Genomic DNA, 26,804 nt, shown 5'->3' with positions numbered 1-26,804 from the left:
TGACAGAAGCAGTGACAGGTGCCAAGTATTGGTTTCTTCACAAAGAGTCAGGGAAAGACCTGGGTAGCATTTGTCAGGGCACAGTGCCAGCCTCTGCCAGGCCCCCAGAAACACAAAATGACCCACCAGAAGCCTCGTGATGGAACTTGAAGCCTTCCAGCTGAGGGTAGGTGATGCTATCAAACACCTTCAGCTCTGACCTCCCGCAGGTCGTCAGCCACACCAGCAGCTCGAGGAGCTCCTCCAGGTGGGGATCCACTTCGCTCGGTGCCAGTGCATCGTACCTGCAGGGACAGACGAGGCCAGCTCCCTGGACTTTGTGGACAGGGCAGCCATGTTTGCTCACGGTGCTCCTCCCAGGGATGCAGAGCTAAACCCGCCCCCAAAAGACACGTGCACAAGAAGAGCAGGGACGCCCTCAAAATGGGAGATCTAATATTTCAAGTGGGCAAGCAAATGTCTTCAGAAGTAATCCAACTTTATCAGACTTCCTTATGCTTATGTCAAGGTGAGGTATTGTTGCATTTTTAGCTACTTAAGTGTAGATGAGCCACCTTTCTCTTCTTGTGGAGAAGGGTTTCTCTGTCTCTCAAGTCTTACTCGAGCTCTGCCATGTCAAGAGCAAACGTGCTTGCAGTATGATTTCAGGTAAGGCAGGAAAAAAAAAAAAACAATAAGCTGAGTTGGGTCCTTCCTGATACTCCTTGGAGTAGGCTCATTTCCCCCCTCCTGGCTTCTATAAGAAGTCTGGAGAAAACCAACCACCCATTTAACCAAAGAAATGTTCAAGAACTGCTATGACATGGACCTCCATGGGAGCAGTAGCCAGTTGGTCATGGTCCAGACTAATGTAAAGAGTGGCAACCCCATAGGAACATTTATTCTTAGTGTCCCTTTGGAGGAAGGCCCTCAAGGTACTGTCATTTAATCACATCTTTTTGGGGCTTCAGTCTTCTCATCCAAATTACCCCTCTAGACTAGAAATCTGGCTCTTCAGTGAAGTCTGTGAAACACAGTGGTAAGCCACATCCCATGCACGAGAAGGGTTTCTCATATTCATAGAGCAAAGCACAAGGGAATACATGTGGCCCTGCCCTTAACCAGCTTCCCCAAGAGCAATGAAGAAGTTGCAACAATCAAGGAATTTCTTTGATTTCCATCTCTTGGCTCATCCACTCCTTGGACCCAACCTGAATATAATGTGGCAAGGCAGAGCGGAGGAAATTAGTCCTGACCCAGATCAATGGTGTCTTCATTTGGGTTTCCAATGGTCAAGTATTTGAGAGAGAAAAGGTAGTTTATTTGGGAATTGAAGCAAAAAATACTACCAGGGCAGAGGGCCTGAGAGAGGGAGAGGAAGGAAGCCAGTGCAGGAGCATTATAGAGCAAGCACCTTGTTGGACAACTGGAGTTTAATGCTTTGGGGGGCTCTGGGAGGCAAGGTAGAGATATCCCACCCAAGGAACAACTTTACTGGGTATTTATCCATGATCTCCGGCCAGTCCTTGGTTGAGGGCTGCTTCTGAGGGTTGCTGCCTCCTCAGCAGTTCAAGCCAGCAGGTGTGCATGTGATAATACCATCCAATGAATTTGGTAAAATTGTTATTACAATCCCCATCAGTTCTCAAAGGCCTGTTCTCAAATCCTGATGCACCTTGAATTATTTTTGCAATAAAAGTCTCTCTGGCCATGCTCTATGGAAATCTGTGTTTCAGACGAAGCTTCAAAATCACTTCCTCCAAAGCAACCCAAATGATACTGAGGACCTAGACATTTGCAGTTTCTTCCCCACCAGGTACAACCACTTACCGAAGTAGCACTTTAAGGAGAAGAGGGTAGCCCTCCCCATTCTCAAACTCTAGGAACAGAGCCGAAGAGACGGGATAGGAGTCCTTCACAAAGCCCAAGATGAGGCTCACTGACTCGCTCACCTTGGGAGCAGGGAGCGTGTCTGCAAGCTTGGAGAGATTCTGAAGGGAGAGTTTGATGCAATCCATGGCTGCCAGAGGAAAACAACCCTGTTAAGTTTGGAGGCAATAGCTTTTCTGCCACGGTCATTCTCTCCCCACACTCCATTAAACTATCTATATCAAGATGTAAATGAGAATTAATTCAAAGCCCTTTCCTGCTGGGTCTTGAATCAAGAAGTCTTCCCCGCGGGAAGTGTCACCACTAAGAGCCACACTGTGCAGACCCAGATGGAGAGGAGACAAAACAGGAAGAGGAAGGAAGCCTCTTAGCTCTGCTCCTAATTCCCAGCATGCAGGAGGGACTGGGTCCATTAGGTAATAGGACACAAGGTGAAATACCTGGGCGTTGAGAAAGACCTTCTTAAGGAAGCAACACTGGAGACGGGCAGAAATTAGCTTGAAAAAAAGTTCAGGGAAGGATCTATGAATATGTAAGAAGGTGAGGGGCAAAAAGACAGTGGCTTTCAGCTACTAATATGTCCAGGGGGTTGGCACCCAGAAGTGCAGGCCACCGGGGAGGAGGAGGAAGACAGGGCCAGCTCATTTGTGGCCCCGGCCTTGGAACTTGCTGGTTTCCCAGAGCTGTGAGAAGTCAAGGGAAGATCTGAGTCGGAAGAGAGATGTCATTGGATTTGCATTTTGATGGATCACTGTTTTTAGGACTCTTTCACCGGAAGAAGCCTCTTCTGAGTACCAGGAAAGCCATGCCAGTGGATCAGGAAAAGTGTCTATGAGAACTTGAGACAGCACATGCTCTGTCCTTCAGCCGCAAGGCTTCAGACACGCCCCAGAGTCCTCATGCCGGGCAAGGCAGCCCTAAGAACCATGGGCTTGGCAGCTAACTGCCAGGCCAGCCCTTACTCCAGACCTTCTCCTCAGCCTGTACGCCCATGGAAACCACCCAGTCCCCTAAGGGGGTCCTGGGCGCAGTGCTCCAGGCAGCAGTCTCCCCACTGAGGTGGGAATTTTCTTTTCTAGTTATTGTCTTGGACGGCTAACAGTAATGACCCAGTGAGAGAGCCCTGTCATCAAGACACACAGCTTTTCCTCAGGGGTCTCTGGCTCAAGCCTATGGGGGGTATCCTGAGCCTCTTAGGACCAGCTCAGCTCAGGGTCATTGCCACTGGGCCCTGGCCTCACTGGGAGCCCTGAATCCCTAAACTGGGGCTGACTTTTGGTCCTGGGCTCAGTTACAAGAGGGCGGTGGGCTTGCTGAACCTGCTCAGCTGTCACCAGGTGATGCCGTCTGTTATGGGACACCCCAGAAAGAAGGCAGATCACAGGGCAAGGGGTTGCTATCCACATTTTACAGATAAAAGAACTGAGGCACACAGGCACATACGTGCCCGAGGTCACTCCACCATGAGAACAGGTGGACAGAGCTGGAGTCCACACCCCAGCTTCTGGCTCCAGTATCTATGGCCTTAACCCCTGCATATGCTGCCCAGAGCAGAGCCAAAAGGAGATCGGGCATCTCCAGGCTTAAGATGTTTGTCTCCTCCTGTTTGTGAGCTGGGGACCTAGGCAAGTTCTTGCACTTCTCTCAGTCTCCGTTTTCCCCATCATCAAAATGGCATTAATGTCCACCTCAAAGAGACTGAGGAGATGATATACAAGTTATCTGCTGTGTGTCTGTTTGAGTGTAAATGGGTTCCCCTTTCCTTCCCTCCTCCAGTGGAGCACCAACATAAATAATAAAAGCACTTTCACGAAGGAAACCAAGCAAAGAGTCGTCTACTGGGCATAGGTGGGCTTCCGTGAAGACCCTGTTTGTTCATCTCTTTTTTGGTTCCAGGGTCTCATTGTAGAAAGTGGGCCCGTATCCCACCCCTGGTCTCCTGGGGTCATACCCTGCAGGTATTCAATGATGCCAAGGTGCTGGGCCTTGGAGATTGCCCTCAGCACACAGAAGGTGGGCTCCTTCCAAAAGCAGCAGCTGTGCTCCCAAAGACAGGTAGTGGCAATCACTAGAGATTGGAGCTCATTTCCTGACAGAAGTCTCTCCAGCCCCTGAGACTCACTGCAAATGTTCAGCAACATCTGGGGAAGAAAAAAAAAACAAAACAGATGCCTAGTTAGGAAGCCTCCTTCCTGTAAGTAACAGATTTCTTCCCTTGTTTTCCAGAGCTCTGAGGGTATGTCTCAGTGCCAAGGATGGGTCGTATGGGTCACCTTCTGCCCCAGAACAGCATGGTCAGTGGTGCCCCCAGAAAAGGGTGACAGAGCTTGGGCTAAAGTCTGCACTCCTAATCCTATGCAAGTAATCAGAAAAACAGAGAAGCGTTTGACTTAGAGAGGTGTCCTTCTACATAGACACGCAGGGAAAAGATGCCATCAAAGGTTAAAGGATAGGATTAACAGAACCCAGTGTTATTTAAAAAGAGATGTGTTCCCAGATCCCTGGTTGGCAGTCAAACTCTACTTCTCATAAGATTATGAGACTGATCCTCTAACTTCCTATCTGGACTCTGTGCCCCCACCCATCCAGCCTTTCTATGGCTGCCAGAGGGACTTCCAGTACCTTCCTGCCACTTAGGGTAAATCATGGCTCACAGAGTTCTGCACAGACTAGCCCTGCCTCCTCTCTGACGTGATTGTGTGCAGCCCTCCCTTTGGCTCTTGGTGGTCTAACCGGATCTCCTTCAAGTTTGACATATATGGAAAGCTGCTTCCATCTGAATCCATTAGCCCCTTCTAAGCATAGGGACAGAGTCCAAGCTGAACAGTCATAGAGCCAGACCCCATCTGCTGACCTTCCCAACAGTAACCATGGCCATGTGACCCTTGGCTTGGATGGCCATTTCTGCGCCTATCCCCTCTCCCCTCGCCCCTTCACATCGCACTCCAACTTTCAGTTCCTGTTTCAATGCCATTTCCTCAGAACGGTCTTCTTTTATGCTCTCCTATAAATCAGGTCCCTTTGTCCTCATTTCCCAGCACACTTTTCACTTTGCCTTCAGAGCACTTAAAAAAACGGACACAGCTCTCTAATTACGTGATTATCTCCCTTGTTTGGCTTCCCCAATTTTCTGTCACCTCTGGTACGATGCTTGCTGCTGGAACCAGCAGTCTGGCACAGAGGAGTATGTGGGAGGAGCTCATATATTTTGCAGAATGAAATAAGGAAAACCCTAAGGAATACAGACATGCCCCGTGGCTCATATTCTACCCATTCAGGGGCAGAACCATGAAGGCAGGGCTGCACCAGTTCTCTGCGGGACACTAAAAGCCACGTGGTAAAGACTTGTCAAAGCGCCCAGTACCACAACCTGGCCACCACTTAGAATATGGTTTATATACAGATAAACGATGCCTGAGTTTCCAGCAAAAGCAGCTTAAGGGATAACCCACCATAAGTAAGCTTGTGACATAACCTCTGGTAATGAGGACTCTCGCTTGAGAATGAGTCTAAAATGGATATTCATGTGAACGCATATTTACAATGCACAAATGCATTTGGAAATTCACAATATCACCTGTTCTGTGAGTCACTGCCTGAGGCACTGGCCACACAAAGATGAGTAGGACTTATGGCCCTCCTTACCCTCCTCCCAAGGTGTCTTCCTCCAGAGAGGCAGGAGGAGTTTTCTGGAGAATACAGCATCCTGGGAGCTGAGAAAGCAGAGCTGGTCAGTAAGGGGCAGGAAAGGAGTAAGAAGTTATGTTAAAAGCTACTGCTGGTAGTCAGAGAGTATAGAAAAGATGGTGAAGGACACCAGGAAATTGCATTTGATGCTTAGTGGCCTGAGATCACTTCTGGGAGGGGGAAGGAGGTGGCCTCATAAAATGGTCTTGGCAGCCAGGTTCCCAGGGTCCCAATCCCAGCCCCGCCCCCCACCCACCGACTACCTCTGTGACCCCAGAGCCATGTTTACTCACCAGGCGCTAGTTTGCATGGAATCAGAATTGTAATACTACACACATCCTGGGATGGAAGAGAGGGATCAGGGAGGGGACAGATGTGAGGGTATGGCACAGGTGGGTACAGGGAAGGACTTAGAAAATGTTGGCTGCGGTTATGCAAGTGTGGTTGGCGTGCTTGCCCTCCGAGGAGGCAGGGGCCAGAGACAGGAGGTTCCAGATGCTGGGGAGGGGCGGGCAGGACCCAGGAACACAGCCTGGAAGAAGCTGCTGGGGCCAAGTGGACGAGGAAGAGGAGCAGCACACTCTTCTGGGGGAGAACGACAGAAATAGAGACACAGGGATGAAACGAGATGGAAAGGGGAGAACAGACATTTTCCAAATGCACAAGATCCTGGCATTTGCAGAGAGCGTGGGGGTCGACAGATGAGCTGGCTCTCCAGGAGGACAGAGCGGCTTCAGGACTAGGGCCGAGAAGGACGGAGACACCTCCAAGAAGCAGAGTGGGGTCTCGGCCCAGGGGTGTGGAGCCTTCCTCTGACTCACCTGCACAAACATCCTCTGAACTTGAACATCATTCTCTAAAACCTCCTCCTTTTCCAGAGGAAAGACAAAGAAGAGGTAAAGGCACTTCAGGAGCAGGGCTGGAAGCCCGGATGCAGCAACTCTGCCCAGTGTCTCCTGCAAGAGAAGAGCAGACGTGACCCACGGCCACAGACCCAGGGGAGCACTCTTCCAACCCAGAGCAGCACGGTCTTTTAGCCAGGAAGACGGGTAAATCATGTCCTCTCTGTGGGCAATGCACTCTCACGTAAGAATGGGGACAATCACAGGACCCACCCAGAGTGGCTGTGAAGATTATTTTTCCGCAAAGTATACACTAGGTGCTCGATAAACACGGCATCTTTTGTAAGACAAACAACACGAAGGAAGGAGAGGAGGAAAGGAGGGAGGGACAGGTGCAGAGCAGAAAACAAGGGCTTTCCTAAGTGATCACACTACTGATTTGGGTAGTTGCCTCCGGATTAGCTACAACCTCCGCGCACGTATGGAATTGTGTGCGTGGGAGCAGGTGCGGCATTAATCTGAAGCATACTGTCCACCCAATTTCCCGCCCAAGTGACTAATGTGACAGATATGGTGGCAAACTGAGAAAAAGGGAGAGGAAGAATGCACAGTCTGGGCCGGAACCAGGAATATAACGCGGGCGGTTGGTCCTACCCTTCCCCCTAAAAGCTTCTAGTGCAGGGTAACGTCGGCCCTTGTAATTGATACCTGGCTCTGCTGTGACCCTGCTCAGGGTGGCTCCACTGAAAGCCAATTGCCTATTTGTCTCATTGCTTTTAGGGCTGGCTGCCCACAGTGGAAAACAAGCCCTTTAGGTTAATTTTTACTACCAGACTGTAAATAGTCCTTCCCCGGAGGGCAGAAAAGCTCCTTCTCTGGGCTTCAGGCTGCCGTGCTGATGGAGGTCCAGGCAGTGCAGGCAGAGGAAAGGTCACATGATCCTCCCTGCAGGTAACAACTACACACTGAGCTCCTCTCACACCTCTGTGCACTGTTTCAGATGCCCGGCTGATATCTGTGTTCACCGTTAGCCTCGGGGTGGCCGTGCCCCTATGTGGCTCCCTCTTGTTCCTGATGCTGAGCACTGGCACGTGGTGGGCACTCTCACCAGACAAATGAGTCTCTGGGTCTGCCCTGCCTGGGACCTCTGGCCATTTCTGCTGATAGCCACAGCTGCCGGGGACTGCTTCTGCCTAAGAGGACGCCAGCCATCAGCAATCCACTCGCAGGGAAGCACCAGGCCCCCAGCTTCACGGTGGAGGACACGTACGCAACCAGGATGGGGCACTGGTGGGAACGGAAGAAAGAGAAGCCAGCCTCATGTGGGTACCATCTCCAGGCAGGCACGGGACAGGTGCTTAAGGTGGACTCCCTCCGTCTGAGCTTAGCAGAGGGCAGTAAAGAGCAGTGGCTCAGAACACGGCCTCTGGAGTCAGACATCAGTCACAGAGGGTGCTAACTAATGTGGCTTCGCAATCTGACTCAGAGGGCTTGGGGAGGATTTATTGACCTGCATGGGACACACTAGCCTTGCCCCGACACGGAAAATGGTCCATACACATCGGCCATTGTTAATCCCTGCCCTGACCCTAAGTCAGAAAACGAAGGCATTAGCCCCGGTCCTAAAATTAGCCACACAACAGAGTCACGAGAGGTGACACAATTTGCCCAAAGTTACACACAGCCCGTCAATGGAAAAAACAGGATTCGAATGTGGATTTCAGATGCTAACGTTCCCATGTCCTGTATAAGAAGGGAATTGTGGCAGGAGAAATGACAAATCAGTATCATGGGGGAAAAGACACTCGAGATGCGTCCCTGCCCTTTGCTGGGACTTCCGCGGGACATGGACGAGGAGCTCCCAAGCTGGGGCCCGTGGGACCTGGAACTTACCGAGTTTGTCCCCGTGAGCACATACACCGACTTCAGGAGCAGGTAGCCATCCTGATCCACGTCCCCTTTCCACCGCAGCAACTGCCCCGCTGCCTCCCTCGCTTGCTCTGGCAAACAGCACATGAAGGGGAGAACGTGTCACCAGCGGGCAGTGCGGTGACCTGCCCACCCAGCTCTCCCTCCACTTGGCCTCCTTCCCCGTGAGAGGTGCCTTAGCATCCTTAGGGGACTTCTGTCTCCTTTCCTCTCCACAGTGCCTTCTGCATCTATACCAGATAGCTCACACTCGGCCAGATTAATCTGCCTGGAGGATAGTCTTTATCATGTCACTATTCTGTTCAACAACCTTCAGTGGCTCTCCATTACCAAATAATTGCAAGCTCCTCAGCTATTGGACTTCTCACAATCCAGAATCTTCGCCCCACTTGCTGTGTCCTCGAGCCCCTTACATTGCAGAGACACCTGCATTCTACACTGTGCTCAAGATTCTCCTTCTCCCTAGAACTTCCCCCTGCCCCTCAGCCCCTGGGGTCACCGTGAAACTCTGCCCAGCCTCCAGGGGCCATCCCTAGGAGCAGAAGCACGCATGTCAGGAGACCCCAACACAGAAAACATGTTTGTCTTTGACTTCTGTATCTTTTCTGGATCGAGCTATTCATTGAACACTCGGGTGTCACCTTTTTGCTAGCACCCTGTCCCAGAGACCCTGGTCCTGTGTGTGTGTGTGTGTGTGTGTGTGTGTGTGTGTGTGTGTCCCTTCCAAGAGCAGCAGGGCTCTGCTGGTCCCCCTTCCCTTCTCTGCTGGCCTTTCCCTTCATTCCCAACATCCTCAGTGGCAGAAATGAGCCTGTGGGGTTCTCTGGAAGGCACCACTCCTACTCCACTAGAAAAGCAGAGAGTGGCTTTGCAGAAGTCCTGGAAGGAATATGCAGGGGTGTTTTGTCTCCATAAAGTGTTCTCTTACCTGCAGGCTTTCCCACAAGTGCCTTCTGTATTTCTTGGGCAAGCTGGTTAGAAATATCTTCTGCTAGGCTTTGGAGACTAGGAAAGGAGATGATCCCCACAGAGTTTTCCCAGGCCTGAAGTGCAATCAAAAAGATTCCATCAGAGATGTCAAAGCTACAAAGCAAGGCATGAGAATCACCTTGCCTCTCTCCCTGCCAGCCCAAACCAATGAGTCAACTCGCTGTCCCAGGTGTAGCCCAAAAGTCACTGAATCACCTTCCCTAACAGCTTCCATTCTATCCCTACCTAGTTGCTATGAATTCTTCAACTTCCATTGAGCTCCAGACCCATATCCAACTGGACCCTGGGTGTCCGCCCCTGAATTTGTGCTCTTGAAATGTCAAATACACATAATTGAATCCATTGCCTTCCTCCCAAATCCACTGCATCCTGTCTCAGTGAATAGTTCTACCAAGCACCAAGTTGCCCTCACGGGAAATTCTAAGGTTAATTTCCTGGGCCCCCTCTCCCTCATGTGCCTTAGCCCATCAAATGCTACATCTCACTGGTTCTCCTCTTGCATGTTTCATGTTTCTCAGACCTGGTGTAGATATCTTAGGTTTAGTCATGCAATTACTTCCTTTAACAAATTCTAAAGAGTGGGATTACAAGTTGCAAGCGTGTGCTTTCTATTTATTTTTTTTCAGTGTTTTGGTGAACATTACCAACTCATTCCCCAGAAAAACTTTATCTGATTATCCTCTCCAGAGGCTCCATGGGAGAGGACTAGTTTCTCTTCACCCATTGGGCACTGTCATACTTTTTCATTTTAAGTGAGAAAATTTACAGAAGAAAAAAATATCTCATCTCAGTGGAAGTCCTGTGACTACTAAAGTAAATGAAGACTTTTAATGCTTCTTGAATTCCCTGCTTTTACTCTTAGCCTATTATTCTATTAATTATTTATTTAAAAAACAACTCTTTACATATAAAAAATGTTAATCCTTGGTCCATGATAGTCTCATGAGTTTTTCAAATTTATGATTTTGTCTTTTAATTTGGTATTATTTGGTTTTGCTCTACAGAAAGTTGAAGTTCACATGAAATGAAATTTCTCAATCTATTGCTTTGTTTTCTGGCTTTAGTCTCAGGCTTAGGAAATTCTTTCAAGTCCAACTGGTTGTTGCCATTTTTAATCTTTTTCTTTTTGTTTTTTAATTCTTTACAATTCTTTCTTCTCTGCTCCTTCTCTATCACCATCCTATCTGGTCATCTTTTGCCTTGGACTTTTTCTTTTATTGGTTAGGATACTATTTAATAGAAGTCATTAATTTTAAAATTCCGCCTGGGATGCCCAGAATTCTCTCCCCATCTGCTTTTCCTTAGAATCTTCTCCTTTGTTCTATTGTGTTGTCACAGGCGGAGTTTACCAGTCCCAGGATGAGGAGAGCTCTCTCCAGACCAACAGTCAGAGCGGAGTGACTATTCTTGGCACAGGACTTGAGTTCCTGGCAACTTTGCCCTTCCCGGTTTCCCACCTTTTCAGGAAGGGAGGCTGCTGGGTGCGTTCCTGGCAATTAGTGGCCTCAACAAAATACACTTTTGTTGGACTGCCATCCACTACTGCTCCCACTGGCCAGCCACATTAAATTATATCCCTGCCCAAAGCTGTGACTGAGTTTTTTTTCAGCTGAGATCCTCCTTCTAGAAAAGGTGAAGAAAGCATCAAAATCCCAGAAGGAAATGTGTCTCCTTGCTGTAGATTCTATTTTTATCAAAAAGTAAAAACCTTTTAGAAATTTTTTCTATACTAAAAGATGTTACATACAAAGGAAGCAAGACACAGATTGAGAAAAAATATTTGCAATGCATATAACTGACAAAGAAATAGTATCCCTACAAATTAATTTTAAAAACCCTAATTTGTTAAACAGGCAGATGAAACAAGGAACTTATAAAAGATACAATCAATAGTGAATTACTAAGAACGAGGAAAATGCAAATTAAAACTACAGTGAGATAGTCCTACTTTTCAGGTTGGTGAAAATGTAAAGCCTGACAATGACAGTTGTGGGGAAAGTTAAGTGACCAGGAAACCCCCATGCTCTACTGATGGAGCACAATTTGCAAAAAGTCCCTTTGAAGAGTACTTAACCCAATCCAATAAAGTTAGAGGGGGACACATCCTATGACCCAGCATTTCCTTCCTAAGTATATTCCTTATAGAAATGTTGGCACATGTGTACAAGAAGACATGAACACAAAATGTTATGCACTTTATTTGTGATTGTGTAACACCGGAAAAAATGAATGTTCATCAATAGGGCAATGAATGAATAATGTGTGGCCTATGTATGTAAGGGTATTACATAGAACCGAAAAAGAAACAGAGCTACATGTATCAATATGGATAGATCCAGAAATACAATGTTGAGTGGAAAAAGCAAGTTGCAAAAGTACATTACAATCTGAGTCTAGAAAAACCTGTGAGTCTACATATAAATTTCACACTAATATCACTTAGGATTATTAAAATGTATTCATATCATTGTGTAATTTGGATATATATTGGATATATACTTGGATATGTGTAACACATACCGTATCCATATAATATACTCAATAGGTATGTATATGTATTATATATAATGTATGTATGTATATATAATATATATAGGTGTGTATATATGTATATATACACACACACACATTTTATATATATATATAAATTCCCCCACAGGGAATAATTCAGCAGGATGTGGGTTTCCACTAGGAAAGGGCAGAAGGGGAATGAGCTCTAGAATGCATGCATAGGTGTCTTTAGTTTATGTGAAATGTTTTATTTCTCTTCTATGGGTAATGAGTACATGGATATTTATATGTGGATATAAATATCCATATATGGATAACTTTTTGTACCTGAAAATTTTTTGTTTCTGCCCTATAAATGGACAGAGTTGCCCCTTTCCTTCGAAATTAAAAGAGAAGTCCATCAGAACTTTGCTAAAACTACAAACATGCTAGGTGAATGTTAAACACTACTGCACACAGTAGACCTGCAGCAAATATTTGATAAGTGAGCACATGAGTATCAAATCCACAATATGCAGATTGATGGGCGAATGCATCGCATGCTGGTTTCGTGCCAAGTGCTGAGCCTAGCACTTACTCGCCTTGTTTTCATCAATCCTTACAACAACCCTTCGAGATTGGTGCCGTTATGATTATTCCCGCTTTATAGAAACTAAGACTGAGGCAGGAGAGTCAGCCCAGAGAATCAGGTAAGCAGCAGAGTGAAGAGTTGAGTTATCTCACGCACACGCAAGTAGCATGTCCCTGTCTGAGAAATTTCTGGCTACCACCTGGAAACCAGCTATCACCTGGAAACTTGAATCCCTGGAAAGAAAGAATCAGTCCTTTTGGCTGAGAATTTCTTATAAGATTATTTCCTCCCCAGGACTGAGAACTCTGCTATGATGTCTACTAACAGATTCCTGTGCCTCCTTCCCTGCACTGGCAAACCCCTCAAAGACCAATTTGCAGGCAGTTGACTCAGAAGCATCTAGATCGTCTCAAGCAGTGGGATTCCTGCAGGCACTCCACAATAAAGTAAATTGGGCCACTGTGAGCTGAACAGTAATTGTACGCTCAGCCAGATTCTCCCAAAGCTCAGACTCCTTCCTGGGACCACAAAGGGCACTTCTGGAGGCCACGTTAACTCTTTCAGGCCACTGGGGTGCTGTTTGATGCACAGAGGCAATCATTTACAGAATGGTACCACGGAGACCCCAAAGAGTTAAGGCAGTTTCCAAAAGGACCTAATTTTTTCCCAAATTGGGACTTACATGCTGAGAGAATATTGCTCAATATTTTTAAAATTTTTTATTTACTCACATTATCTAAGCTGCACCATCATGCCTTGTGGCTGTCTCTCACATAGAAGAAAGAGAAAGGAAAATGATGCTGTGGTCTCCAAAGGAAAATGAGGAATCATAAAAGCTCTTGAGGGGATGGGAGAAAAATCCAGCTTCGGAATGACAGAACCCGGCTGGTTTTCAAGGATGGCTGCAAGGTTACTATGTCCTCATTACCACAGAGTTTGGTGGTTTGGTCCTTAAGTAAGTTCAACACATGTCAGAGACTTTATGTGAATCTCCCCTGCTAGTGTGACAAGGTTGACCCTCTCCTTTCTAAAAAATGATGTATCAAAACTTCGCTAACACAACAAGAATGTTCTTTCTCTGAGATGGGAATAAACCATGTTGCAGACCCCACTTCAGGGCGGGTAGGTCAGGGATGGATAAGGAAGGGTACACGCCTTCACTGCCCCCTCTGGACACTACACTTGGGAACGATTATTGGTCATCCTTATTATTCTGTTTAATGTTACTTCTTTATCTTCCATTTTCAGTTGGGTCCACGTGTGGCTTCTGTGGGAATGACTGACCACGCTCAATGGCATCAACTCCACACCACTGGCACGGCTGTTAGTCTAAGAGCACCTGTACATACCTGTGTATCTGCACACATGCATATACACACACGTGTACAAACACATGTCCAAGTACAACTGATTTAATGTTAATTCCAATCCCTCCGCACTAGGAAATGAATGATTCCCTCCACTGTTACCCACTGTTCTGGCTATAGACTGCTCTATAACAACCACCCCAAAATTGAGTGGCTTCTTTTCTTCATGGATTTGCAGCTGGGGCAGCTAACGGGCTAGACATCCACTTGCAAGATGGCACATTCACATGGCTGGCGAGTTGGTGCTGGCTGTCAGCAGCAAGGTCAGGGGCTTTGGTTCCTTTACATATAGGCTTTTACTCAGGGCTGCTTAGACCTCCTCACAACATGGCAGCAGAGTTCTAAGAGTGACAAGTGACAGGAAGAAGAAGCTGCAAGTCTCTTGAAGCCTGGACCCGCACACATCACTTTGGCCCTATTCCATTAGTTAAGCCATCACAAATCCACCCAGATCCCAGGGGAAGAGATATAGATGCCATCTCCTGAAGGGTGCAGTATAGACTCATTCTCAGCCTCTGTAACCTACCACATCCACAGCTCTCTCTCTTTTTCCCCATGTGTCCCACCCCCAGGTTGTCTGTCCCAGACAGTGAGGAGTCTTACACTAACTGCCAGGGTTCCCCTTACACTAACTGCCAGGGGGGGGGAACATATTCTAAGTACATATTCTAAGTACATATTCTAAGTACATATTCTAAGAACAATCTCCAACAACCACATCTATAGCTCTAGCTTTCCCCATGTCTATTATTACCAACTATCTCCGTGCAGTGTGAGGACCTGAAGTGGTTCATTTTCCCCAAAAGCAAACTCAACCTAAAGGCCAGCAGGACCTACCCATGCTTGCTAGACGAATGCCTTCTTCTCTTGGTGTGAGATCCTATGATAGGAAGGGTTCTAGAAAGACCAAAGCCCAAGGCTCATGGCATGAAAACAACAGTCAACAAAATCTTTCCTAAAAACACTGTTCTGCACGCTAAGAAGTCATTAGCTCTGTGCTGCTTCCTGTGTGATGCAATAAAACCTCCCTGTCTGCAACCTCCTGGAGCTATCTAGACATCACATGTATAGGGGATGACATCCTTTTTGTACCCAAGGGGAATATCGGTACTAGCCAGGCAGAGCCATATGTCCACTGAGTCATAAGACAGGAAAAGAACCAAATGAGTTCTGCTCTACAAAAACCCCAGCACTGCCTGAGGGACCCCAGTGGTGAATGACACAGGCCTGGCCAGAGTGTCCAGGTTAAGTTCTGTTCCTTACTAACAACTAAGCGACTTTGGCCAAGTTATGCAACATCTCTAAACCTCTCTTTCCTCATTTACAAGGCTGGGATAAAAAATGGCACTCTCTTCATGGAGTTATTAGGGAGGCTTATAAACACTAAACAAAATGCCTAGTTTAGGTAGTTAGAGTTTGGTGAATATTACTAGCGATTATCAGTGAAACTGATCACCTGCCCTGGCTAAGAACTTCTCTTTGACATACGGAGAGAATTGAGAGAGACCGGTGGGGGAGGAAAGCCTGTAGTTCTGGATGAGAACTTCCTTTCTGACTCATCCTTTCAGAGCCGTTCCTTGCCAGGGGTCCAATGCCCTGAAATTACATTAGGCTTTTCCTTATTACCAACAGTGTATCCAAAATTTTGAGTGGGTTCACTTTTTAACAACCCCACAGTTGTTCTTCAACTTGGGAGGCAATGGGGCTTGGAGGTACTTCAGAGCCAACCAAGTGCATCCTTGTACTTGCCTAGCAGTTAATGCAGAGTTAGGGAGAACGTTGTCCACTGTAGGCTCAGAGGAATCAAATGTGAGACAAAGCCAAAGAGGCTAAAGGGAAGTTCTTTGGGAAGAAGATGTGAAAGCAGCAGCTCTGAGAGGGTCAGAGGCATTTGATAACAATGCCTGTTATCAAATCTCAAGACTCACCAGGTCAAGGCACATGCAGCCCCTCTCCCTCCCCCACCTCTCCCCCTCCCCAGCACTTGCGCCTGTGCTCTCTCTCTCTTTATCTCTCTCTCTCAAAAAGAAACAAACAAAAACAAGAATATTCCAGATAATCTTAGTTTTCCTTGGGCCCAAAGTGAAAAGAGTCAGGTATAGAGAGTTGAGCTCCACCCAACAAAGAAGTCCAAGACTCTTTTAGATACACTCAGTTGTCTCAGAACCCAATGGGGGCATGGTTACCATGACAACCAATGCATAACTAAGGCTTTAGCATAACTTTTGAAATTCTCATATCTCCAAGGGAGTTCTTTATAGGCAACCTTGAAGAACACTGTTTTGTGGTTATAAAATTCAGAACAGAGTGGTTTCAAGCTTGACTTCTTATACAAGGACCTGTATTCCTAGTATATGGAATGTTCATAAGAACATATGGATGTTCTTCATCATCAGATTTTATCTGCACTATACTGAAAAAAGAAAAGAAAAGAAAGAAAGGAAGAAAAGAAAGAAAGAAAGGCAAAAAACCCTCTGATCTTCCCCATGTTACTTTCCACTACCAACTTTTTTTTAAAGTTGATTTATTCCGAGAGAGAGAGAGAGAGAGAGAGAGAGAGAGAGAGAGAGAGAATTCCAAGCAGGCTCTGCACTCTGTGTGGAGCCAATGCAGAGCTCAACCTCACAACCATGAGATCACGACCTGAGTGGCCATCAAGAGTCGGACACTTAACTGAATGAGCCACCTGGGTGCCCCCCCCCCCAACTCTTAATTAAGAAGCCTGTGGTCTCTGGCTCTGGTGGGGTTTTATTAGTTAGAGCTTAAAAGAAACAACAGGTTTGTAGACATGTGGGGCTTAATAAAAGAATATAGATTTTAAGAAATGATAATAATTCTGCTTCTGCAGGGTTCATCAGAGGTGAGCTTCAGGGATTCGAAACATATCAGATTGTGTTGGCAGTTTGGGGAATGGTGGAAATAGTATCTCAAACTACACACACAGTTAGTATCCTAGAGGCTAGTAGAAAGGTAATGACTGTGCTCTCCATGTGCTATGAACTTTACAATCATCACTTAATCTTACCCTCACAAATTTCCAGCAAAGTGCTATTGGTTCCACTTTACAGATGAAGAAACTGAGGTTCAGCAATATTTAATCATTTGTTCAAGGATGCACAGTTAATTAGCAATGGAGCCAGGACTTGAGACACCTGCCCTCTTTGGCCCCAAAGTCCACGTGTTCAACAATAGGGCCATTATGTCTCTAGTTACAAGAACAGGGCTTGGGAGGCATGAACCAATATCAAAGTTCAGTGATAGGAACTGCTTGTTATGCATGAGGCCACAAGCTCAAATGCCTACAGATCAGGTAACATAAATGAGTATTGTGTGTTGGGTGAAAGATATTGGGGAATGGGGAAACTGGAGAAAAACTGAGAAGTAGAGACCATCTTCTGTCTAAAAAGGGTGCCCCTAACCCTCTCCACCCAATTATCAGTATTGCATCTACCAAAATTTTCAAGAGAAAACTGGAAATCTTATTTTCATGTGAAAACTTTCCATTTTGAAAAAAGGGCCACAAAGTCGTTGTTAACCCCTAGAATCCAGACAAAACACATTCTGGGTGTTATTTAGTATCTTCCACTCTGGACTAAATATTCCATGACAGTAAAACCTCTGTCTGTCTTCTTAGTGCTTAGTGCTGGGCCCCAGGCCCCAGCACAGTGTATAAGAGCTTAATGAATATATGTATAACAAATGAATGAACTTAAAATCAACAATCTGGAAAGAGGTAAAGAAGGACCAAGCCCTGGCTCTTGAATGAGAGTCCTTTCCAGAGCTATGGCTGCCCAGATGGGTAGGAAAGAGACAAGGCAATGGCCGAATCCACTCACTTCCCAGCAAATTTTGGTGGGGGGCAGGAAGTGGCTCACACTTTTCCCTCCATAAAGCAAAGTTGACCTGAGAACTGGGGAAGACTCAACCACCCCCACCCCCCCAGAAGCTAGGGTCATCAGGGCAGGGAGGGTTAGGAATGAGAAACCTGAGCTGTGTCTCCTAACCTAGTTCTTCTTTTCCTATACATTCCCTATGCTCCAGTTATCCAGTCTGTGAAATGAAATAGATGGGGTATAATAAGTCCAAAAGATGGAGGAAAACAATGAGTTAATGGACAGTAAGCTACCTGGCAAAATTTTTTATAGAAAGACATGCCTAAGTGTTCAATGTATCCTAGAAATATGATCTCAAGAAGATTCCCATCTTTGGAGGTTCTCAATTATTTCTGGCTAATAAATTAGATGAGATATATCAACAAGGGGGTTTCCCAATAAAAACCTGCCAAAGTCTCCATCTGTCTTAGTCTAGTTTCAAATGTGAAAGGATCTCATAGTCTCTGAATGTAGCTTTGAATGTAGCTATATGTTTTCTTTTTAACAACCCCAAATCAAGAGTCAAGCAAAAACTAAGTTCTCATAAAAAGTTTCCAACTCTGGGGGCGTCTGGGTGGCTCAGTCAGTTAAGCATCTGACTTTGGCTCAGGTCATGATCTCATGATCTCCCGCGTCAGGCTCTGTGCTGAGAGCTCAGAGCCTGGAGCCTTTTTCAGATCTGCGTATCCTTCTCTCTTTGTGCCCCTCCCCTGCTCACACTCTATCGCTCTCTCTCAAAAATAAATAAACATAAAAAAATTTTTTTTTAAAGTTTCCAACTCTGCAACTTAAACTCCAATATATGCAACTATAAAGCAGACCTCACAGGCAGCACCTTTCTTCTGAGACAAAAAAGGGAATCTTTTGCACCCAAGTTGTCACCAGCTGCCACTGGCCAGAATGGTAGCCCAGTGGACAACCTGGGCTTCCCTCATGGGCCTGTGACCAGGTTCTCCCAAGCCCCACCATTGGCATGCTGGTGTTTGAGGTTACCCACCAACTCTGCACCCCAGGAAACACATTCCTTTCCTAGCTCCAGAGGAGCTGGTCTTTCTCTGGCTCCTATGTTGGGATTGTGGTTGAACAATATAATTTTTTTAACTAAGGAGACAGTATTACTCAAGAGCCAACTGTCCTTTCCAACTCTTCCTCATCCTGGAGATGAGCCTTGCTTGCCATTTTTATTAAATAGCAAAACACTCCCCTCTAAGCAACCCACCAGGGACCACTTGTGATGATATTAAAACCACCAACTCCAGCTTCCGATCATCCCAGAAGTGTTCCCCGGAGCACCGTATCATCTTATGGTTTCAAAAACAAGAATACCGACCTTTAGGAACAGTGGGAGAAGATTCAACAGGCTCTGCTGATGTTCAGCCGGGCTTCCGTGAGCCAACTTCTGATATTCCAGAAACTTCCTTTCTAGCATCTCCCAGAGAGCAGTGGGACCAGGAGACTGGCCTCCATGTGGGAAGTCAGGCTGAGCAACATCAGGCTGGCCTTCATTTTTGGAACCTGGACACTCAGCTCTGTCTTCAGCCCTTGAAACATCTTCTGCCTCCATGCCTTAGCAAAGCAGATCTGAATTCAGAACAAAAAACAAAAATGTAAAGTCCTGTCACAGCACTTCCCGATGAAGCTGATTGGGAGACAAGGTACTGTACTCATTCAGTTCAGTTCCTATTGAGGATGGTTCCTCTAAGAATCTGAAACTGACTAAAATAGGGAGACTTTTTGAAAAAGAGATTCTGACTTAGACGTGACTTATATTGACAATCTAACTTGTGCCAGGCACTGTTGCTGGGCTCTTTACACAGACTCATGAGAGCGGTGGGCATTCTTATTTTCTCTGTATAAGGAAGGAAACTGGCTGGGCCAAAGGCATATGGGCAGGTAGACATCCCGTTGAAAGGCAAACCGTTAACACCAAAGCTTGTTTTTTGTTTTTATTACATGATGCCGCACCTTTTTTAAAAAGCAAAGTAGAAGGGATATGCACAAATGCCTCACCAGTATTTGTACAAGCATGCAATTCTGTACTTCAGTTGTAACTTCCTTCTACCATATGAGTCTAAAAGGTTACAGGTTTTTCATTCTCATCATTATTTGCTTCACATTCAATATTTTTAGAGAACTTTGTCCTCAAAGGGACTCTAAACCCCCATGCTAACTTAAAAGACCTCCTTTATTAGCACACACACGGGCGACTTGTGCAAGCTGGAGATCTTGGGTCAGTAGGCATGAGGACAAGAATTTATGCAATGAAAGTAGCCAAAGACCAATTTGCCAGATGGGTAACCTTGAGAAGGTGCCTTTATTTGTGTCCTTGACTTTTCAGTTGTCCCAGTCTTTAGTTGAGTCATGACTGACTCCCAGCACAACAAATGCTTGTTTGTTTGTCAGGAGTACGGGAAACTCCAAGTGGAGCCCAGAATGTCCAGCTCTCCTGCAAGAAGCCCTCCCCAACCATGACGTCACCATGTAGGAGTCCATCCTGGAGTCTGTCCAGTGACCAACAACCACCAATCATGGCGCAGCAACCAGACAGATGGGCACAAGAAATGGACCCGCCAGTATTTTTCTCTGGGCTACAGCAGCTGAGGGGCTATGCCACGCTTTATTTTTAGCCCAGTACACCCCCCCCCCTGCAGGCTAGATCGGGGGTGAACTAAGGGTTATGTGGCCAGATAAACCATCCCTCTTTGAATCATTCTCACCCTTTATGTACACAACTCCATGAGTCCCTGATGCTTCTTCCAACACATGTACTTACTACTCTCAAACTTCATTTTCTTGTTACAAAAACCATGGAAGTTCAGTGTCAAAGTAGGAAAGGAACAGAGTATCAGGAAGCATACCGAGTATTGAAATAAGCAAACCAGCCTCGAAAATTCTCTGAGCGGACAATACCAGTTTAGTCCTACAAGCAAAGCTTAACGTCACTTATTTTGCAAAACTAACTTGATCTCGGTCATTTCTTGCTTAGACCCTCTGACAATCAGAAACAAAACTTAAACTGTCTTCCAAGGTTGATATGAGGCAACCACAGACCAATTCCCTATCATTTAAAAAAATTCTAATATTTTAACCAATCACTGCGAAGAATAGTCAGTGCCTTCTCACTATATAAGCTGCTTTATAACAATAGACCCCTGAGCAAAGTGTTCCCACTTGGCAAACTTGTCTTTTTTGGTATGTGCACAATCAGTTTTCACTAATTACTACTTCAGTAATTCATTGGTTTTTCTTTGGCTGTTTCTGAGCTTGTGACACTAACTTGCCCTTACCCAGAAAAATGATTATTGGTATTTCATGTTATCTATGAATATGTTTGATTAAAAAAAAAACAACCATAATCCTAGGGGTGCCTGGGTGGCTCAGTCAAGTTAAGTACCCAACTCTTTATTCCAGTTCTGGTCATAATCTCATGGTCCGTGAGTTCGAGCCCTACATTAGGCTCCTCGCTGATAGTATGGAGCCTGCTTGGGATACTCTCTCTCTCTTTCTCTCTCTCTTCCTCCCTCCCTCTCTCTTTTCCCCTTCTCTGCTTATACACTCTCTCAAAATAAATAAACTTTAAAAAAAAAAAAACATGCTCCCTAATATTGTTGAAGCAAACTTTTTATTTATACTTTTTGCTTTTGATGGTTGGTTAGCTGGAGCTTGGTAGGAGTTTTGTTTCCTTTGTTGGGTTGACCCTCGGGGGCAGGTGGTCTTCCCTGACCTGGACCACGTTCCTGGCTGGCTTTGTCAGTTTATTCACTTCTTCCTTAGCCCTCCTTTCCCCACTCACATTCCCTTCTTCCCCATCCCGCCCACCCCACCTGCTTAACAACACAGGTCTTTATAAAACATGACATAGGTGGGGCTGGTGGCTCAGTCTATCAAGTGCCCAACTTCGGCTCAGGTCATGATCTCACAGTTTGTGGGTTTGAGCCCCATGTCAGGCTCTGTGCTGACAGCTTGGAGCCTGGAGCCTGCTTCGGATTCTGTGTCTCCCTCTCTCTCTGCCCCTCCTCAACTTGCACTCTGTCTCTCTCTGTCCCTCTCAAAAATAAACATTAAAAACAAAACAAAACATGACACAGGTGATACAATTTCTGAATACAGGCAATTCAAGTTCCCTGAATGACTTTCTGCATCTTTTCTGCAGCTCACTTTTTCACTCAGCATTGCACCCTTCAGACCTAGCATGCATCTCTGTGTTTGTCAGCTGCATTCCTTCTAACTGCTGCCCCTGTTACAAAGTGGGCATCGCATGCCTCTTTGATGTTTCACTCACAGTCATGGCCAGATTGCCCATGACTTCCTACAGTGCACTCAATTTTGTTCTGGATATGCCCATGAGGGGCCCTTCATGGGGCTGGATGTGACCGGCTCTGCATATGAACTTGGGGGCAGGAGTGCTAAGTCAAGGGTACACACCTGTTTCATTCAACTAAATGCCATGAACTAAGATGCTTCCAGAAAGCTGGCACCAGACCACACTTTCTCCACAGGCTCCTCTACCATCTCACCAATTACCCGTGCTCTAATGTTTGCCAATCCGATTGAAGTAAAGCGATCCCTCTTTGTTATTTTAATTTGCATTTCTCTAAGGAGTCTGAGCATCTCAGATGCCTCTTAGCTATTCACAGCTCCTCTTCTGTGAACTATTCATAACCTTTGCTTATTTTTCCTTGCCTGTCTTTTTCTTGTTGCTTGGAGGGAGTATTGTCAAGAAACTTGTCCCTTGTTGGTTTTACAAATCACAAATATCTCCTTGCAATCCATTTTTCTGATGAATTAGTTTAGAATGTTGTTTGTCACAAAAACGTACCATGAATCTTCGTGTTGTCGCAGGTCCTCCACATCTTCATTTTGTTTTTATTTATTATTTATTTTTGAGAAAGACAGAGAGGGTGCAAGAAGAGGAGGGGCAGAGAGAGAGGGAGAATCTCAAGCAGGCTCCACACCATCAGCACAGAGCCCAAAGTGAGGCTCACACTCCCGAAACTGTGAGATCGTGACCTGAGTCGAAATCAAGAGTTGGATGCTTAACCGACTGAGCCACCCAGGGGCCCCATCTTCATTTTGAACGGCTTACGGTGGCAGTAGAGTCATGCTGGTCGTTCATTTAATTAATCCCCTACACGTAGGTGTTTAAGTAGTTTCAAATTATTCGCTACTATAAACACACCATAATGATAGGCCTTGTGTCTAAGTCTTTCTTATAGCCATGAACAAATAATAGATTTAATACATTCTGAAATTCCTAGAATATAAATAGCTGTACCTTGACACGTATTTCCAAGCCACTTCTCCTTAAACACTGCATCAATATATAGTCCTCTGACCGAGAATGTATCAGAGTTCACACTTCCTGGGGTGCCTGGGTGGCTCAATCTGTTAAGCGTCCAACTTCAGCCTAAGTCATGATCTCACCATTCCCGAGTTCGAGCCCCGCATCGGGCTCTGTGCTGACAGCTCTGAGCCTGGAGCCTGTTTCAGATTCTGTACCTCCCGATCTCTCTCTGCCCCTTCCCCACTCACACTCTGTCTCTCTCAAAAATAAACATTAAAAAAAATTACGAAAAGGAGTTCACTCTTCTTCACTTATCGCTTTTTTTTTTTAATTTTTTTTTTCAACGTTTATTTATTTTGGGGACAGAGAGAGACAGAGCATGAACGGGGAAGGGGCAGAGAGAGAGGGAGACACAGAATCGGAAACAGGCTCCAGGCTCTGAGCCATCAGCCCAGAGCCCGACGCGGGGCTCGAACTCACGGACCGCGAGATCGTGACCTGGCTGAAGTCGGACGCTTAACCGACTGCGCCACCCAGGCGCCCCCACTTATCGCTTTTTAATTCCTCTTCATTTGGTAGGTTAAAAAGCAACGGTGCTGACTTGTGCACACACACAAAAGCAATGGCTTCTGTGTTGCATCCCCCCACATATTCTGCTGTCCTCGTTCTGTCTGGTTGCTGCTCAGTCTCCTTCAGGGGCCCCTGCAGTGGTTTTCTGGAGTCAGATGCCAAGTGTCCTCATTTCTTGAGTTCCTTGCTCAAGCTACTCCCCTGAGAGCCACATAGGCACTGCATGCTAGCTCTGTGAAGGAAGTCACTGCACCTATGTCGGGGGTTGGCACAGCATAGACGCTCAATCAAATGTTACTGTATGAATGAACGAATGAATGAATGAACCTATATGCTGACAGCACCTGGATCTTTCTGTCTGTAGTTTAGACTCCTCTTCAAAACAAGTTTTTCCCCCCTCTACTTGATCTCTACTTGAATTTCCCCCAGACTTGGACCATCCCTGTGTCCAAACCACTCTCTCCATCCCCAACAGAGCCAGCACAGACACCCCAATGCACGGGATGGCTGATAGAGCCAAGCTAAGTGTTGCCTCCATCACATTTTGCGGTCACACCTAGCAGGTGCTACTAATAGATTCATTCAATAACACGCCTCGGTAGGCTCGCAGCCACGCCACATTTTCAGAACAGGCAGGTGACAAGATAAGGTGAAAGTGTGGCCCTGAGGAAAGTAGCTGGATGTCCAGGGGAGATATCAGAAACCCCTTCAGGTTTCCTCTGAAATTAAGAAGCCATATTTACAGAAGTGAAACACTTGAATCGCTTTTCCCTGAATAGAGAGGCTTTAAAACCAAGAATCTCCGACAAATGAGGATCCATGAAATCCCACGGAGAAGTTGTCTAACTCACATGTCAAGCTGTAGCCATCCCCCCTCTCGGTTCTGCTCATCACCCTAGACCTACTTCAGTTTTATTTGCAAAAGGAAAATCACGAGGCGTAACTGACCTCTTGGGGCTACGTGAAGAATGGGCAAGAAGAAATCATTCTAATCCACTTCATTATCAAAGGTGCCTTCTTGTAAGAAGGTGCTAACACTTTCTTACCCAGGGCAAAACAGGCTAAGCTGGGGGGAGGTGCACTGGAAGGCTGGGATTAGTGAAGCAAGTAAGATACCTACTTCAGTCACAAGATGTAAGGGATGTCAAAAATCTCAGCCACGAAAAATAACGCTTTAGTGAAGTATCTTTAAAAGTCAAAATTAATGCCAAAAACTCCATGAGGAACAAATATCAAAATTTAAAAAAAAATAGGTTCCAACCCAGCAGATGTCTGACCCCACCTCCCTGGCCTCACCCTATGGGAATGGGAGCTGGGGGCATTTTTCCCAAAAATCAACAAAAAAATAAACAAACACCACTTCAAGGCTCAAACTTCCATGGATTCTATTCTCATACATGCAGCATAGTGGCCGCAAGCACAGACTCCGGAACCGGGCCTCTTCAGTGTGAATCAACGGGCTTAAACCTAGTGATGAAACCCATCCGTGCCTGTGTCCTCATTTATAAAAAGGGACAGTAACAGGACCCCTCCAGGGGTACCGGGATTAAGTCAGTGTTGGCACATGTCTTCTCTAGGATGGTGGAGGGTAGATGGGCATTTATTGGTGCCTCCTTGGTGCAGACATTTACCTGCACCAATTCATGGAATCTTCCTGCTTTCCAGCAAGGTCAAAGCTATCAGCCTTCATCTGTAGCTGCTACCAAGGCTCAGAGCAGAGAAGTGACCTCTCCAGGGCCCTGTTGTCAGTCAGGGGCCAAAGCAGAGTCCATCCTGGGTCTGCAGACAGCAATACTGATACTGAGGTGATACTCAAACGAGGGCTGGTTTGAGGCCCTGGGTAGACAGAAGGACTTGGACAACTGCTTGGCAGGTAACCCAGGCTGAGGGAAGACTTGCCACCCTGTAAAGATTTCTTGGAGAGGTGGGAGTTTGCAGGGGCAGGCAGGGCAGGGGTGGGGGTGGAGTGAGGTAAAGGGAAAGATAGCTTTGGCAGAACCAGGGGACTGGAAGCTGTGGGGGGAGGGGGCCTCGGGGGACTCTAGGAACAACAAGGCCCCCTCTCTGCCAGTGAGCTGTTTCCCCGTCTGGGTCGGGCTCGCGGCATGTGATGCAAAGCACAGTTTAGTCACGTTTCTTCCCCTGCCCCACCAGGCAGACCAGAGGCCTTGCTTTCCTGCAGCCTGTATGAGGCAGCAAGAGAGAGGCACTGGGCAGGAACCTGCCCACTCATACAGCCCCCAAGCCGAAGGGGAGCCTTAGGGCTGAGATGGGAGTCACAGGGCAGCTGGGCTGCTGTGGTGCCTTAACCGAGTTACTTCCCTTCTCTGAAACTAGGTGTCTCCCCATTGAAATGGCCCCGGCGATCTCAGTTCCACCCTCTGGCCTCGATGCATTGACCGCAGAAGAGATGTAGGGCAATGAGTCAGTGCCAAACGGCTGGAGAGGCACCTGAGTGGGGTGAGGGCCTGCGGTTGCGTGTGGCGGGTGGGGGGTGCGGGGGAGAGATTCCCCTGTCCGTGCACGGAGAGTAGACGATTAGTCGGCAGCGACAGTAGAGGGAGGGATTCCCAGGGCTGGGAGTGGGCCACGTGGGCCCCCTCAGATGGGTATCGCTGCCCATCCTCGTTCCCAGCCCACCCACCCTGCAGAACATGACATTGTCAGAGCTCTGCTTTGTAATGTGTCAGAAGCAGAGCACCCAGGGCCTCCGGCCTGCAGCTGTGTGCTGAAGCCCGGAGAATCAGCCGCGTTGGTGAGGCCTGGGGGCTGCGAAACCAACATTCGGTGGACCATTTCATCCCTGACCTTCTGTGAAGTGATTTGCCAACAGGTAAAAGCTCAGGACGTAAAGCTGTGATTTAGCAGCCCTTGGAGCTAAGATGTCAGGAAGCCATTCCAGGGGAAATGGGGCAGGAAGGTATGTGGAGCCACCCTCCAACCGGGCAGGTCACAGGGAAGCCTGGGACTCAGTGCCTTCTGTGGAGCAGCTCAGACCTGGTGACAAAGAGCGGCTACGATAAAATTCAAGATAGAGGTGGTCTCCCCGTTTCTCACCGTACAATCACACGAGAAAGGCCACACTAAGAGGGTAACACGTTTTGTACGTAAATTATGCCTCAATAAACCTGGCTTACAAAAAATACAAACATTCTGAGGTGGAAAGAGGACTCACAGAAGAATCCAGAAGGCGAGGCGGTGGAGGTCTCAGTCCGTCCCCCGTGGTTATATCCAGTGCAACGGGGAGATAGCTATACACTTCATCACGGTAATACCTCACCTCTCTGACCACCTACTTCTTCATGGCCCTAC

General features: G+C 46.7%; 1 protein-coding gene across 9 annotated transcripts in view; it reads right to left on the bottom strand.

The window, feature by feature from the left end:
- Nucleotides 1-26,804, bottom strand: part of WDFY4 (WDFY family member 4) — a 293,352-nt gene that overhangs the window by 252,241 nt on the left and 14,307 nt on the right. For all 9 annotated transcript variants that reach the window (XM_047073092.1, XM_047073091.1, XM_047073085.1 and 6 more), the window contains 7 exons: nt 18,969-19,219; nt 9,256-9,370; nt 8,292-8,398; nt 6,378-6,512; nt 3,821-4,010; nt 1,810-1,999; nt 127-284 (listed from right to left, as the gene is read on the bottom strand). In XM_047073092.1, the coding sequence (XP_046929048.1) occupies nt 127-284; nt 1,810-1,999; nt 3,821-4,010; nt 6,378-6,512; nt 8,292-8,398; nt 9,256-9,370; nt 18,969-19,202 (1,129 nt within the window). In that variant the 5' untranslated portion in view covers nt 19,203-19,219. The remainder of the gene's footprint in view (nt 1-126; nt 285-1,809; nt 2,000-3,820; nt 4,011-6,377; nt 6,513-8,291; nt 8,399-9,255; nt 9,371-18,968; nt 19,220-26,804) is intronic.

Source organism: Lynx rufus, unplaced genomic scaffold, assembly GCF_022079265.1.
Source record: "Lynx rufus isolate CCGP_SWC_20201006 ecotype Redwood Valley unplaced genomic scaffold, mLynRuf1.p SCAF_11, whole genome shotgun sequence".
Lineage (NCBI taxonomy): Eukaryota > Metazoa > Chordata > Mammalia > Carnivora > Felidae > Lynx > Lynx rufus.
This window is presented reverse-complemented; position numbering and strand designations above follow the sequence as displayed.